General features: G+C 40.4%; 1 protein-coding gene and 1 long non-coding RNA gene across 4 annotated transcripts in view; both read left to right on the top strand.

The window, feature by feature from the left end:
• LOC118410797 (cytoplasmic polyadenylation element-binding protein 1-like) overlaps positions 1-13,866 on the top strand; it is a 15,882-nt gene extending 2,016 nt beyond the window's left edge. Inside the window, exons 2-14 of one of the 3 annotated variants that reach the window (XM_035812620.1) lie at positions 239-416; positions 724-810; positions 4,479-4,652; positions 4,955-5,218; positions 6,157-6,290; positions 6,679-6,901; positions 7,777-7,890; positions 8,469-8,558; positions 9,260-9,387; positions 9,928-10,126; positions 10,674-10,768; positions 11,484-11,665; positions 11,929-13,866. In XM_035812620.1, coding sequence (XP_035668513.1) covers positions 239-416; positions 724-810; positions 4,479-4,652; positions 4,955-5,218; positions 6,157-6,290; positions 6,679-6,901; positions 7,777-7,890; positions 8,469-8,558; positions 9,260-9,387; positions 9,928-10,126; positions 10,674-10,768; positions 11,484-11,665; positions 11,929-11,947 — 1,887 coding nt within the window. In that variant the 3' untranslated portion in view covers positions 11,948-13,866. Of the gene's footprint in view, positions 1-238; positions 417-723; positions 811-4,478; positions 4,653-4,954; positions 5,219-6,156; positions 6,291-6,678; positions 6,902-7,776; positions 7,891-8,468; positions 8,559-9,256; positions 9,388-9,927; positions 10,127-10,673; positions 10,769-11,483; positions 11,666-11,928 lie in introns of all 3 variants that reach the window. The other 2 variants (XM_035812619.1, XM_035812621.1) reach the window with 2 other exon arrangements.
• Positions 1,081-3,418, top strand: LOC118410816. The gene is made up of 3 exons (XR_004830604.1): positions 1,081-1,812; positions 2,459-2,563; positions 2,828-3,418. It is a non-coding gene; the product is annotated as an uncharacterized LOC118410816 (long non-coding RNA).
• Positions 13,867-15,780: the final 1,914 nt, after the last annotated feature.

The following is a 15,780-nucleotide window of genomic DNA, read 5'->3' as shown; positions in this document are numbered from 1 at the left end:
TATTTCTTAACTGTAAACCCACTTATTTTCACAGGAGCTAGTCTTGAAGGAAAAAGAAGATTCTGAAGGTGTTTAAAGTTTGTGATTGAAACAATTCTTCAGTACAGTAGTTATACTTACTCACTATTGAGAGGTCACTGTGTAAGCTCCAAAAATAAACTAAATGTTTTAAGCTTTAGGGTAGTCCTTTTTCTTGTTGGATCGGTTTATTAAAATGCTGTATGTTCTATTTCAACAGTCAACTCCTCTTCACTCCGATCACCATCGTGGTGATTCGGATGACTCATTGAGCATGCTCAGTAGGGGAAACGGGGGAGACAACTCCGATATCCTACAGCGAATCAACGCGATTCTTGACAACACACTCGACCTTCATGGAACTAGCGCTAGTCCTGGGAAACTGGTGACACCTTCTGGTAAAAACTGTTATAAAATCTAAAATTAATTGCCCAAATTTAAGGAGACGTGTAATGAACCAATGGATGGATGAATGAATGGGTTGATAGATGAATGGATAGATGAACAGAAAGATGAATGAATAAATGAAAGGGACAATTTTTAAAAACTTCCTCATGCAAAAAGCTTTACTTTAGACATGTAATTTGCAGACATACTGACAGGAGTTGTTGATGATAAATGTGAATTAACTAAAGAAACAATACAATGACAGATTGAATAAGGAAGACAGAAAAATGGAATGAGGGTTCTGTTTTGTTTGCTAAGCTCCAGACATGCCAACCTCCACTGCCAGTAACCCAGTACTGACTGATGCCATGGCAAGTCTCTCACTGAGCGATGTGTCCAGTAACTGTAAGTCTTACATAGTTCTATATTGTGTTTCCTGCCTGAACAAAAACAACTTGTTTTTGATTCTCAGAGCTCAAAGTATTATGAACCTCATTTTGACTGTGTTGGCAAGTTTTACTGACAAGTTTTTTGACATTCTACTAGTGTATATTATGTTGTGCGTAGACAAGGTCAGAGCTTTCTTCCTGTTCTCCTAAGTTTTAAAGTAGACATACTGGTGCAAAGTGAAATTTGAACCATGCTTTCATTTATTATGATAGATGCAGGTGTCTTTGATTAGGTATTCCAACGCTACCGCGAAAACCCTCTGCCGTACGGCGATCCGTAAATTTGCTACCATCTTCCCACACCCGCGGTACAAAAACTATCCGGTTCTAGAGGCAAATTTACCCATCAAAATAAAGGATATAAGTTTCTCTTTCCTGTGATGTGTTTATTTTGCTTGTAAATTGTTTAAAACGCCAGAAATTCGCCGGTGAAAACGGCGCGCCGTAAGCGGGGAGGCCTGGGTTTCAGATCGTGGTTTCAAAACTTTCGGATGCAGCCGCCGTGACCCCTGACTTTACCGCGCTTGCGCTTCGCCGTCTTAGACCGCAGCAGAATGAAAGTTGTACCATTTGAAAGAGCACATTTCAAGCTTTAAAATGATGCCTGGAACATGAGGAAAAATTAATTTTTCGGGGGACAAAAGTCAATTTGAAAGGAATCGTCGATCTTTAATGATAAAAATCACCGAACGAACTTTATTTTTTATTCTTGTTCCTGGTGCCAAACTGACGACAAAAAACAGGGCTACGTTTTGATGTAATCAGCATGTTTACAGCATGCACACCAGCGAAGCGGCGAGCTGTTTTCCCCGACGATCGCCCTGATTTGGCCGGCCGGCGGGGCCGCGCGATCCTAACGCGCCAAATTTTGGGCCCCGCGCCCCTCAGAAACGGAGGATGTGTGACTGAAGCGGCACAAATAGAACATTTTTCGACGCTATGGATGAAGAATTTCAAGGTAAAATACTTGATACAACTTGTAGTGTTTGGGGGAGGGGGGCATGTTGAAGAAAATGTGCTTTTGAACAATTTTTTCTCAAGTCAATCCCAGCAATATAATTTCTATGCAGTGTTTCTTTATCCATGTTTTAGTCATGAAACTTACATGTAATGTAAAATGTTTCTTAGTAATTATTTCTTATTAATTATTCTTAGTTTATTGCTTTCTTTAGTATATTTTACATATGGATAATTTTTTTCACTTTTGTTGAACTTGAGGCACCGTGGCCCGGTTAGGGGTCAGCCGGGGAACCTATGCCCAATTTTTTTTAGAAAATATCAATTGTATATTTTCAATGTCATCGTTACTGTTCGTGTGAATCATTTCTTGCCTCGTTCCAAGTCTAAAATACCATTGTGTATTTTTTTCACTTGTTGAACTTGAGGCACCGCGGGCCCCCGGTTAGGGGTCAGCCGGGGAACCTATGCCCAAATTTTTCAAAACACGAATGGCATTTTCATTGTCAACGTGAAAAAATTGTGCAACCAGATTGTGTATTCTTTGTCAGATTTTGCCAAGTTATTTTTTGCTCGACTTTTCTGGTGTAGCAAAAATCATAAATATGTACTTACCTGCAATATTATATTCTTGTCTCTACTATCAGCCAGGTTCCTACTGACCGGGCGAGGTTGACGCAGTTGGTACTGAGGTTCAGTCGCAGAAGATGGCTCAGAAACAGTGACACTTACCTCCTTCCATCTTGTTGCAGGTATTTATCTACTTAATGATAATAAGTTAATCTATTCCTTACCCCAACTTGCCTGTCTTTCTTTATTGAATTCTTTATTTCATTATTGGATCATTCTGATCCTTTCGTCACAAGAAAGAAAGAAGTCATAAGTCATAAGAAAGATGATGATGTAGATGAACATCAGACGTGGTACTGGAGTAGGTCGTCATCCCCTCAGATGTAAGAACATTATCACCATGGTAGACATGTTAATCATAAAACTCAAATAATTTTGTTTTCCAGGTGGAATGCAGATTGTACCAACTCCCAGATGTAGCTGATATAAGACCGGAGAGCGGAGCGGAGATATTGAATGGTAGAGGTCAAACATAATGTTGACAAGTTGTGCAGCCAGTTCCATTATCAGCATTAAGTTTGTTTAAAGAATACTGTTGCTACCACAGAGAATGATAAGTAAGCTGTGAAAAGTTGTTTACCTTGAATTATTATATACTAGTATAGTATTGATTAAATAAGGAGAAGTACATGTACCTGCAAGTACATCAAAGAAATCTGTATCGATTGTATGTATCCTGAAGACAGCCTTTGACCTTGAAAAATGTTGAACTTATCCTAATAAATTTAGTGTTTTCACAATGTCTACATATTGATATTTTATCTCTTATTAGTACTAACATCTGTCTTCTATATTTTATTATACAATTACAAGTGTAAAGTTGTACTGTTGATGCTGTGTAACATCATGACTTAACATGAAAATAATGCGACATATTCACACACTTACCTTTCACCTTGACCAAGTTGACCTTGTTATAAGGCAATTAATATTGCTGATATTCTATGGATGTGACATTGTTAATGTTGGTATATTTGTTGTGTACATTGCAAAAGTATATGAAGCATGATATTTAATCTTCTGCAATGCGACTCAACTGGTGCAAAAAACACCATTGACCGTAACCCAAAATGTGAACTTTTAAACCCAAATTTACTTATTTTTTAAAGAATTACAGGGAAGATGACAATTATTGTGTGAAAGGACACCAGTGGGTGCTGTTATGTGTAAAATATTGAAGGAGAGGGTTGTTCCTGTCAAGAGATACAAGTGTGTGATCTTTGGAGGATTTTTCCTTCTCCAGGGGTCAAAGGTCACGGTGCCACCTGTGTAATTTGTTGTGAAATGCATACTTCGACCCTGTGTAAAAACATAATAAAATGACATGAATGTTCAGAACTCTGTGGAGTGATTCTATGTAGTACATATTACAGGGAAATAAGATAAAACAAGCTTTGCAGCCTTTACTTACCTTTTCATCAACCCTCAAAAAAGGTATTTTGTTAATTTTCATAGTTTATCGCGCAGCCGGCCATATCTGAGGGTAGGTTTTGGCAACTTTGTGGAGCCATATCTCAGCAACCCTTCAAGATATTTGCTTCATTTAAAAAGCATTTTACTCCTCTTGGTTAGCTCTTTCAGAAACAGTAAAAACAGTCATTGTATTGTGTTTTTGAAATTTTGGTTGGAATACCTGCTTTGATATGATAATATACCATCACAATCAGCAGTTTGACCAATGAAAGAGTGGCTGCACGCCTCAAAAATATGTGCATTCTATTTGGCACGTCTAAATTTTGAGTAATGGGGCAAGACTAAGTAGCAGTAACATTCATTGAGGCATGTCAAAACTGTGAATGAACAACACAGTTTTGACATATGAACATACTGTTTCTTTCCTAGTATGTTCCATATTAGAGAAATTAGAAGAATATTAGAAAATTTAGATTTATCTAGTTTATATTTATGTTTGAAAATCTTTCTGTAAATTTATGTCTGATGCTGTTTTTTGTCCTTTAATACGGTAACAATTTTTTTCTGAGGTCTTCCATGTGCAATAAAATGGACCTGACTATTTTGGGATGGGATGTTTTACAGTGGAGTTCCAACCATTTGGCGGAATGGCGGTTGCCTTACCTCCTACCCAGGATGCTTTGCAGGTGCCCTCCTCGGTCATGACGCCCATGTCAATAATCGACCGGCTGGTTGCGAGCATGCCCTGTAACCCCACCATCGGTAAGCAGGCTCCTCACCATGACAGTTATGCCAGAGGTGAGGCTATTAGGAACAGCAGGTCCTTCTGAAATAAGTTGATGCAAAGTTTTCCTGACTTTTTTTGACAGTTCAGTGGAAGAGCTGATTACTGTAAATGCATTTCCTTTTGGGATTGTTTCATTTCACAGTAGAAGAATGGTCAAGTTTTATGGTGTTTGACTTTCTTACTTAAAGAGTAGCCAGGCTGTTTTAGAATCAGTGGGTGTGAGCGGATATATTCCAGGAAATCACTATAATTGTACTTTCAATGTGAATGTTTCATTTGGTAAGGACTAATGATAAGTTTCTCTTGTCCCCAGGACTGGACTTTGTCAACTCGTCCGGACCAGACCCCCTGCAGAGCCAGCAGGCCTCCTACTTCACGACAGCGTACGACCGGCGCAGGAACTACCGCCAGACCCAGGATCGTGACTCGTTCCTGCCGCCGTACGGTCTGAATCAGGGGGACCGCGGCAGTTACGTGGATACCAGGATGGATCAGAATCTGTACCACGCTCCGTTGGACAGAAGCTCGTACAGTTACAACAGTCAGATGGAGAGAGGCAGCTATGAGCCCGTGTTCGGTAAGCCCTTCTCCCCCCTTTCCAGTAGTGTGCGTAGTATCCTGCCTCTGGACCAAGGGGTTGGGAGTTTGAATCCCAGCTGTTGTTGCTCACCACACAGGCAAATTCTATTGGAAACGTTTGCAGTCCAGGGCTCGAAATATTGGGTGCATGTGCACCCAGGTGCACCCAAAATTGGAACTGCGCATCCAATTTTTTTCAGTGGGTGCACAGGGTGCACCCAAATATTGCACCCAAATATTTTCTTAGTGTGGAAAGATATCGATTATACTAGTATACATCATATTTTTGACATCTATGTGTTAGAAAGATAATAAAAATGTCTGTCATGTTACTTGTTCAAGGATTTGATAGCTTATAAATAAGTTTTGTTATTAGGTTTTTTTGACATTCTACTTAAATTTAAGTGGTGCACCCAAAAGTTTTTGGTGCTGTAACAGTGGGGTTCTAGCGCTGCCAAACTGACCACGCCAACAGCTCTTGAGCTTTTGGTGTTGTGGTTAGCACATTGGATTTGTGATCCGGCTGCCCGGGTTCGGCGCGGGTTCGAATCCCGGGAGTCGTGGTGTTGTTTCTTTCTGTTCTTACTCGCCCCTCCGAATTTCTACAATGGTTCCCACGCCGGCCCTGTGAGTAACAGGCTAGTATGTGCCACACAGGGATGTCGATCTCGGAGATTCGAGGACGAATCTTGAAAAGAAAAGGGGGAGTAGTGTAACAGTGGGGTTCTAGCGCTGCCAAACTGACCACGCCAACAGCTCTTGAGCTTTTGGTGTTGTGGTTAGCACGTTGGATTTGTGATCCGGCTGCCCGGGTTCGGCGCGGGTTCGAATCCCGGGAGTCGGGATGTTGTTTCTTTCTGTTCTTACTCGCCCCTCGTATTTCTACAGTGCACCCAATCTTTTAAGCTATTACAATTGTTGTGCTCTTCCCTATAGGAGGGGGAGGATTCAACCACATGTATGATCGTCATGGTAACTCCCGCTCTCCCAGTCCCAGCGACTCGGACACCAGCGGTGTCAGCAGCAGCACAGGGTCAATGTCACCCGAGGACACGCTTTCATCACTTGTGGTATGTTATAGCGACAAACATTGGTTATTTTTGTAAGCTAAACTGTGACTGGTCAATTTGATAGGTTGCCTTTGTCAGTTGTACTGTGATTTGCCAATTTCATAGGTTGCCACAGTGACTTGTACTGTGATTTGTCAATTTCATAGGTAGCTTTTGAAGCTTTTCACTGTGAATGGTTGTTTTATTATATAATGCTTTACTTTGTAAGCTGATCAATTTGATGAAAGGAAAGTATGTATGACAAATGGGATATTTTGAAGAGGGAAACATGCTGCATTTGCCAGCAAACATGCTTTTATTTCCCTACTAGAAAGCTTCTAAATTCTTATTGTCTTTTACTAATATTTTGCCTATTTTTCCCCCTCATATTTGTTTTTTTTAACTACAGGGAGGTCTTAGCCTCGATTCTAACTCGCGCAGTCCTCTCCGACGTCACTATGACTCGCACGGCAGTTTCTATGGCAACCAGATGTCTTCCAACGAACTTGACAGCCCAGTTGGCATGCCGTCGGGCGCCAGTCTCCTGTCAGACCGGCGCTGGGCTGGCGCAAACTGGTTCAACGACCCCTTCAGAATCGAACGGGACGCCAGGATGTATCGAAACGCTGCTGGTAAGAAAAAAACATCCTCGTTTTACACTCAATTGTAGATTGTGCTGACTTCCCAGAAAATGTCTCAATTTGGTGCAATGGTGGAATTGCTTTTTCATTGTATTACACAGTGGACTACTACTACTACTACTATAATTGTATAACGTGTGTTTTTAACAACTTCTGAATTTTATGCCTTATTCACTCTAGTTGTAATTGTAGATTGGTCTTTCAGGATTTCTATTATGGTAACTGATATGTTTATGGTTTCGTGATAGGAGGAGAAAAGAGGTGTTTTAAGTCTGCAGTTCAAATAACAAACACTTCAGATTTCCATGTGGTGATAATGTTTGCATTGACAAAAAAGATTGTTCAGCAGCGTAATTCAGCCCCTCATGCTGCAAAGCTGATTTTACTTTGTCATTATTGTTTTGAATCAATAAACCAGTCTACTACATTACTTCTGCTCGAAACCTGAATTTAAAGATATCGTTGAAGAGGTTCATCAGTCACGTATGCAAACAGTTACAACAAATTTTCATCAATCAATGACTGTTTTTGAAGAGGTACCTACCCCTTCTCCGCAAGGAGGCGGGGGGAGGGGGCAGATGATCCACGCAAGCCTGACCTAGTCTCGTGTTCTCTCGCGAGAACTGAGATTAGGTCATTCACCTGACGATGATGTACTGGTAGACATTGAAAATTTGGGAGGTATGTACTGTACCTTTTCAAAAACAGTCATTGATTGATGAAAATTTGTTGTAACTGAATTTAAAGAGAAAACCACTTAAAGTATTTCACAATTTACTGTGGAAGTAGCTGGTAACAGTTCTTGCTATAGACTTGCTGAGCTTATCATTTGAATTACAACATTGGCCATTTGTATGTGCTACTAGCTATGTGTGAGCCGACCTGTACATGGAGTGGCCAGCTGCCCATGCGCCAACACAAGTGTCCCATCTACTCACCAAAGGTGTTCTTAGGAGGAGTGCCCTGGGATATCACTGAAGGTTGGTGACTTAGACTGCCATGTGTTGTACAGTGAAGTATATATCTGACACTTGATGTATTTCTTTAAAGTTGAATCTCTGTAAGAGAAATTAGTGGTGCAAAGATATATGCATATATTACATTAGATCTGAAAAGTATGGATGATAATGTGTGCACAATTGCATCGTTCTTACTAGAAGCTTTTGCACAGTTTTTCTTGCAGACTTTTTCGAACAATCTAATCAGAAAGCAATTGTTTGTTGTTTGACTACTATTCAGCACCATGGACATGGACGGTGTTTCGAAAATGTATCTATATAGCTGGTATAACTAACTGCCCTTCTGCGTAACATACCAGCTTTGAAGGCAAGTGGGGTGGCAGCAGCTGGCTATATTACACTGAACAACTTGTCACACCTAACTTCTGCAAATGTTCTTTAAAACGTTTATTATGAAGTGGCTTCCAATGTAAGTTGACTCAGATTTGTAAGTGGTGCTGTTGGCTTAACTTGTAAGGAGGAATGCTCCTATCAAAAATTTCCATTGCTAGTTCCTAACAACTGTGTCAATGTTAGTCCTTATGTTTCTTCCCTCCTAGTTGGTCTCCAGGCTGCCTTCAAACCGTTTGGACCAATCAAAGTGGAGTGGCCAGGAAAGGACAACAAACATCCCCGATATCCGCCAAAAGGTGACGATCAAAAAATTATTCCAAATTTTGTGGTTGATTGCAGTTTGAAGATTGCAATTTTTCAATTAAGTTTTGTTGCACACTGGAAAAGTAGGTTAAGCTATGCTACATGTTGTTTTTACTACTATCTGATTTGAAACTTTTACATTTTTATAACGATATTGCTGTTTTTTCTACAATTGATACATTTATATAATATCCATAGAGTCAAACCTGTCCTACATGAAGGCCATTCTTTATTAGTCATTGACTGATTTTCCCATTGACAAGACATCTTTTTCCAGTCTAACAACAGACAGTCAACTGGACGGTGAGTGAGTGAGTGTGATCTAAGCATTATGATCCATGTGTACAACAGCTAGCTGTCCACTGTGATCATTTCAAGTCCCTTCAGTAGTCAAAGTAATCGATCACATTTCCAAACTGGGACCTGGTCGGGATGTTTGCAGAAACCAAAAATAAACTTTTAAGTGTTTATCAAGTACCAAATCATGCTCATGACTAATTTCAATACGTTCTGTGTGTTGTGTTGTCCCTTATATCATGCCTTTCGTTCCCGAAAGTTGCCAGGCCTGGCCCCAGTTTGGAAAATGTGACTGCATCATTAACAGATTTGACTGTATCACCTAAAGTTGAAGCTGTGTCACTATAGCTGTGGTCCAACCCTGAGTCCTACCCTGGCCCTTGCCTCCCCAAAGCAGGTTACGTGTACGTGCTGTTCGAGTCAGACAAGGCGGTGAAGGCGCTGCTGCAGGCCTGCACACACGACTTCAGCCACGGCGGGGAGTACTTCTACAAGATCTCCTCACGACGCATGCGCTGCAAAGAGGTCAGGGGTTGTAGCCTTCCTCTTGGTAGTACCGTTCAATTAGTAGACTCAGATGAAAGTGTTGCAATTAGGAATAGACATATTATATCAAATGGGCTGCTTCTGTATACACTGTTATCGTGCTGATCTGTAGCATTAGAACTGCTGTTGACAAACCAATCTTGACTGTCCATCACTATACTAATAGTACGACCAATAAGAATGCTTATTAGTGTGTTGATGAAGGTTAGACTTCCAGGTAATAAGATACGCCAAGTAGCAATTACTCCAGCAAGCAACCCAAATTATGTCCAGTTGCTTGAGTAATTGCTATTTGGCAAATGGGTATTAGTAATTCCACTAATGACAAACCGTATAATTGTTGCATTTCTGCATTTTTATTTTGTATTTTTTTGTATTTTGAAAGAGAAGGGCAGGGCTATTGGATCTCTCTTTTGTGTGCAAAAAATAAAAAAGCTAATAAAGCAATTCTACATTCACTTTCTAAGTATTCTATTATGATTTGTTTACAGTTCACACTTGTATTGTTTGCAAATACAGGTCCAGATCATACCATGGGTCACCTCCGACAGTAACTACGTGCGCTGCCCGTCCCAGCGCCTGGATCCCGGGAAGACCGTGTTTGTCGGGGCGCTACATGGGATGCTTAATGCAGAGGGGCTCGCTAACATCATGAATGACTTGTTTGGTGGAGTGGTGTATGCTGGGATTGATACCGATAAGCACAAGTACCCTATAGGTCAGAGACTCTATTTTGAATTAAGGATGAATTTAAATTTGTTGTCTTTTTGGCATAGCCACAATGCAAACCTTTATTGCTGTGTTGGACTCCTCTTACCAGAAGAATGCTCCCGAAATAGCCATTTTTTTTGGAGATGGGTTTTATGATGTTTTTTTAATCAAAATTGACATTTCTACAGAACATTTCAACTGTGATATTGCCACAAATGACATTGACTTGTTCATAAATCTATGTTTGAAGAAGTGCTAACACTTTCTTGAGAGAGAGTCTGATTAAGCCTTAATCATTGAAAAACTTCAACATAAGGGGAGATTCATCTAACAATATCTGGAGTTTTCCTGGCTTAATTAAAAAACTTGCTTGCAAATTTAGAATTTCTACAATCATTGGACCCTACCCAATTGCTTGTATTGATGTTTTCATTTGAAGCTAGAATGTAAACTTTTCTGTGTGTTATTTATTCTTTTCTTCAGAGCGTTGTACAAACATCTAGAAACTTTGAGTAGTGTGTTGTGTGAGTTTAGTTCTCTTCTCTATGTTTCAGGGTCAGGCCGAGTGACCTTTGGTAACCATAAGAGCTACATGAAGGCTGTCCAGGCTGCTTTCATTGAGATCAAGACTCCAAAGTTCACCAAGAAGGTCAGACTTCTCCTTGTTCTAGTCTATCTGGACCTCACACTATCTTCATGTAGGGTACAGATTCAGAAGTTCCCACTAAAACCCATGGTGCTGAAATGCCATCCATTGATCTTTTGCTTGGCAGGGCAGTTGTAGATAGATGGCAGTTATGCTACTCACATGCTGTATTTGTCCATCCATATATGATCATCTCAACTTCTTATATTTATTGTCATGTTCATATAGTTAAGATGTCCATGAAACATTGAAATGAGCTTCAAGACAATGCACTCAAAGAGCTCAGGAAGAGTAACTGCAATGTACATGACTTTGTATATTGCTATGCTGATGGTGGATTTGAATAAACTCAGACTCCAAGTCCTTGGAATGATAAAAAACAACTAGGCTTGAACACAAGGACACTTGAAGGGGAATGACAGATGATATACCAGTGAGTGAGTGAGTGAGTGAGTGAGTGAGTGAGTGAGTGAGTGAGTGAGTGAGTGAGTGAGTGAGTGAGTGAGTGAGTGAGTGAGTGAGTGAGTGAGTGAGTGAGTGAGTGAGTGAGTGAGTGAGTGAGTGAGTGAGTGAGTGAGTGAGTGAGTGAGTGAGTGAGTGAGTGAGTGAGTGAGTGAGATGATTGCTTACAACTATCTTGATACTATAACTTCCTTTGGAAAGAGTGAAGGCAAATGAACTGACTGACTGACTAAATGATTGATTGATTGATTGACAGGTTCAGGTGGACCCTTACCTGGAGGACTCCCTGTGCAACACATGTAACTCCCAGCCGGGACCATTCTTCTGCCGGGAGATGTCGTGTTTCCGCTACTACTGCCGCTCCTGCTGGCAGTGGCACCACTCGCTGGACACGCTGCGCCACCACCGCCCACTCATGCGCAACAACAAGTCCCGAAGGTAGGTCAGAGCTCAACTGAACCTTGATGTGAGACCTTGCCATTTTGCAAAACATTTCATCCACTGAGAAGCTTTTTCTCACATGCGTTTTCTATCTATCATCATAGTAACCTTTTGGAAGAGATTATTAAACATTTGAGTAAGGCCATGCTGAGAGTTTTGTGTAGAAACTCTGTTCTTTGATAGACTGGTTGTTTGACATATTTTTTGTTTGCTTCTTCTCTTTTTGAGAAAGCTGGTTGAAAATGTTTTTCTCCTCACAGCCGTGACACAGATGACTAACCAATCACCATGTAGCGGTGGAGAGGCATTTGGAAGAGGCCACATGGTTGGTCAGTCGGATAATATCTCTGGCAGCTGATTGGTGCCTGTTGCTCACCGGACACGGGCTGCTAATTTGGCGGTGGCAGATTCGTCCCAGCACCCACTACAGTTTCAAGATCAGGGAAATCAAGAATGAAGTTAGCAGCTCGTTTGCTGCATGATTCTTTGTTGCAGTGTCTTTATATTCAAGATCTACCTATGATTATTTATTGATCGTTTTGAATAGGCAGAGCCTGGAAAGATCATATATGATTTATTTAAGATGATTTTATATCTGCCAAAGATGATGATGATTATACTTATGAACGTAGTGGGTGCTAATACTTTGATAGTGCCTCAGAATGTTAGACATGCAAAATAGCTGCCTTGTGGACTTTTATCTTTAAAGAAGTACTTTCTGAGGAAACAGCAACTGATTTAGAACTTTCAGGAGAAAAGTTTTTTTGTTGTAAATTTAAGTTGATGTATTTGTCTAGCTAACAGTTGAGATGAGAAAAATATAGAAATCTTTAGTTAATACGTTGATATATACTCTCATTTCTTTTGCATCTGGTATCCAATAGGAAAATACTGTGAGTTTTATACATTTGCTGTTCAAAGATTTTCGATGGTGCTTCTACCTTTAAAAGTTAACAATTCAACTGTCATGTTGTTCACACTGCTACAGTTTTGCCATTGAACGTTTTGGAAACTTGAAAATGAGACTTTGAAGGAAAACCACCCATCAAATGTTTTTATGTTGCACTTCATAAGTTTTGCTTGGCAGAACCGTTTGAATAATAACAAGGCTTTGAACTTAAAACAGAAGTGCACCTCTTACCGTTGAACATTTTAAACTTTTCCTTTGAATCCATTTTGCAATCTCACTAGCGACATACCTTTTAGACATCATGGTCACATATTGTTTTTAAATAGGGGAAACGAGATCAATGTCAAAAACAAACCAATGGAAATAATGAAGGAATGATTTATGAGTAATAATTCAGGCTTGTCACATTTTATCTGAACTCAGTTTCCACTAAGAAGGGTTTACCATTTCTTGAAAGCAAAGGTTTCCAAAAACACTGTGCTTAGAAAGAAATGGATGTTTTAAAACTGGATTTACCATAACACCTCTAATTTACTTACTGCAATAGTTCCAATTTTTGGCAATATTTAAGTAAGATATTAAATGATATTGTTTTTGTATATATTTGAATTGTTGCTGGTAAGGCATATTTCTAAGTTTTGTGATACTTTTGATGTTTTTTGACTTGTGATATGCGGACGGATTATTTCGGATTTGGAACGGCTTTGGATACGGCTTACGACTTGGCGCATCTTCGGATCGCTTTGCATGAGTGTTATGTATGAGTGCACGGAAACTTTGACCATTATTATCATGAGACTAACACAAATTTTGCTTAGATTGGTTCAATTCTGTGGAAACGCACTAGAAACAAAATGCAGTTTTAGAAAACTGGAAGACATTTTAAGGTTGACTTTAAGTATTCAAGAAGAGTTTGTGGAAACGCCATTGAAGGTTTTGAATGAAGATGGCTTGGAGATCTTAGATGACACAATGTCAAAGCAGAGTATGTTTAAGATGGCTTTGTTCTTGTTTTTTGACATTAGGAAAAGATGTGCCCGTTTTTGTTATATGAACAGGCCTTCTCGTTTAGTTCCAGTTGAAACCAGAGATCTCTGCTTTGGCAGTTTTTACCATTGAGCATTTACGAGGAGAATTCAAGTAAGTTCTGTTGAAGTGTTGTAGATAAGAAACGTGACAAAGGATAGAAAAATGACAAACTGCGTTTCCATACCACTTTACTGTTAGCAAGGTGCACTGTATGAATGTTCAAAAAGCATTGAAAAATAAAAAAAAGGTTCAGCATTGACATGTTTCCTTATGCTTGTTTTATTGACCTTGAGCAGTGTTTTCCCAACACCTACACACATCCCAAACATCACAATCCATCCGTTCTTGAGTTACACTAGCAAATATGTGGAAACACTGACATATTCTCCACACAGAGGTTACGGTGGGAAGTGTCTGTAGCTTCTTTCAGCTGCCTCCCTCCCCTTTTCCCTTCCCTTTTTTGTGTAATATCACAGGAACTACTATCTGCCCGACCGTAACCTCTGCTTGCGGAATACATCTTCTTTCTGTCACAATGTACTACTTCTTTCACATGGGACCAAACGCTATTCTGCAAGATTAAACCACCTGTTTATATAGAGCAAGGACCATTGCAGACTACCTCCAGGATGCAGGACCATGCAGGAGTACAGGTTTAGGATGGAATGGCCTTCCAACAAACAGCATTACGTCACTTACTGTATGCAGTCACAACCGTCGCAATCGACCATTCTCCTACAGCAGAGTACCGTCAGTCATTTATTCCTGACTGTACTCTGCTTTCCTTCCCTTTTGCCGGCGGTATTACCCGCCCTACTTATTACATATTAAAGAGCTTGCCCTTATATGGGCAGTCAGCCGTTGGGGATCGGGCGTTGGCATGGTGAGCAAACAAAGTCATGGTAATACGTAACATGATTGGCTGATAGCTTCCCAGCGGCCTTTGCGAGACAGCTTCCGACAAAATGAAGCCCAAGGAAGGCCTGTTCTCTGATTGGTTGACAGCTTGTTTGTGGCGACAATCATAATACCCGTAGGTAGGGCCTGGGACAGCAGGGCCCCATAAGGTAGTGCCGTTGGGGACCGGGCGTTAGGAGGATGCAATCGACGAGTCCCATGCACAGACCTCAGTCTCAAAGCTTAATTGCCACACTCAATATACATGATGAACTGACCTTATTTTATATTGCCATCACATAACTGACCAAAACAAAGTATTTGTTGACCTAAACTATTAATTACACTGGTCAAAGTGGTCACCTCTGCAAGCCGGTCATCTGACCATATGGGGCAATTTTGATGAGACCTTCGTTTTCCCTACCCACATGCTAAGATAATTTTGATCCATGAAGAGGTTTTCGAGTTATGCTGACCACAAATATCAGGACACACAAACAAACAGACAAGTACAGAGAGAGACAGACAAACAGACAGACACACCAAAAACGTAAACTCCATTTATGATGGAGGTAATAACAAAAATGTACTTATTGCCGAACGTTAGATAAAATCCTGTGCGTACCATAACAACAAGCATCTGCTTGGCAATATTCAATTACCACAAGCCCTATGCACACGGAAATATCGCTGACCTTGTTCACAATCCCGAAAACATAGGGGCTGAAGACTGGGGAATTGCCACACTCAATATACATAATGAACTGACCTTATTTAAGATGAATACAAATTACCTGACAGATGCCGCTACAGCTTATACCGCCATCACATCACTGACCAAAACAAGTATTTGTTGACCCAAATTGAAAGTACCAGAGGTGATTCGCGATTTTGCCGGTTTCAATGTAACTCAGTCGACCGTTCATACTAGGCCACGTGAATCCCGCTTCGGTGGTTTCGGCCTAAAATCCGATTTGGCAAGCTTCTAATAGTATGAACGGGGCCTTACATGTCTAAGTAGTCACATCTTTAAGCCGGTCACCTGACCATAACGGGCACTTTGAATGAGGACTGGACGAGGTCCCAATCGCTCCCCAAGACCGTCGGTTACCTTAATTTCCAATAGGTGGCCACGTCGATTTTTAATTTTAACCGTGGTGGCCGTAGGTAACATAGTCTATGGCGTAATTATGGTTTTCGCGTTGAGTTGCTGTGTTTTTATCGAATGTGACATGGTGTTGATCATGATTATCGTTTGAACAGTATTTGCTATAGA

Source organism: Branchiostoma floridae, chromosome 3, assembly GCF_000003815.2.
Source record: "Branchiostoma floridae strain S238N-H82 chromosome 3, Bfl_VNyyK, whole genome shotgun sequence".
NCBI lineage: Eukaryota > Metazoa > Chordata > Leptocardii > Amphioxiformes > Branchiostomatidae > Branchiostoma > Branchiostoma floridae.
This window is presented reverse-complemented; position numbering and strand designations above follow the sequence as displayed.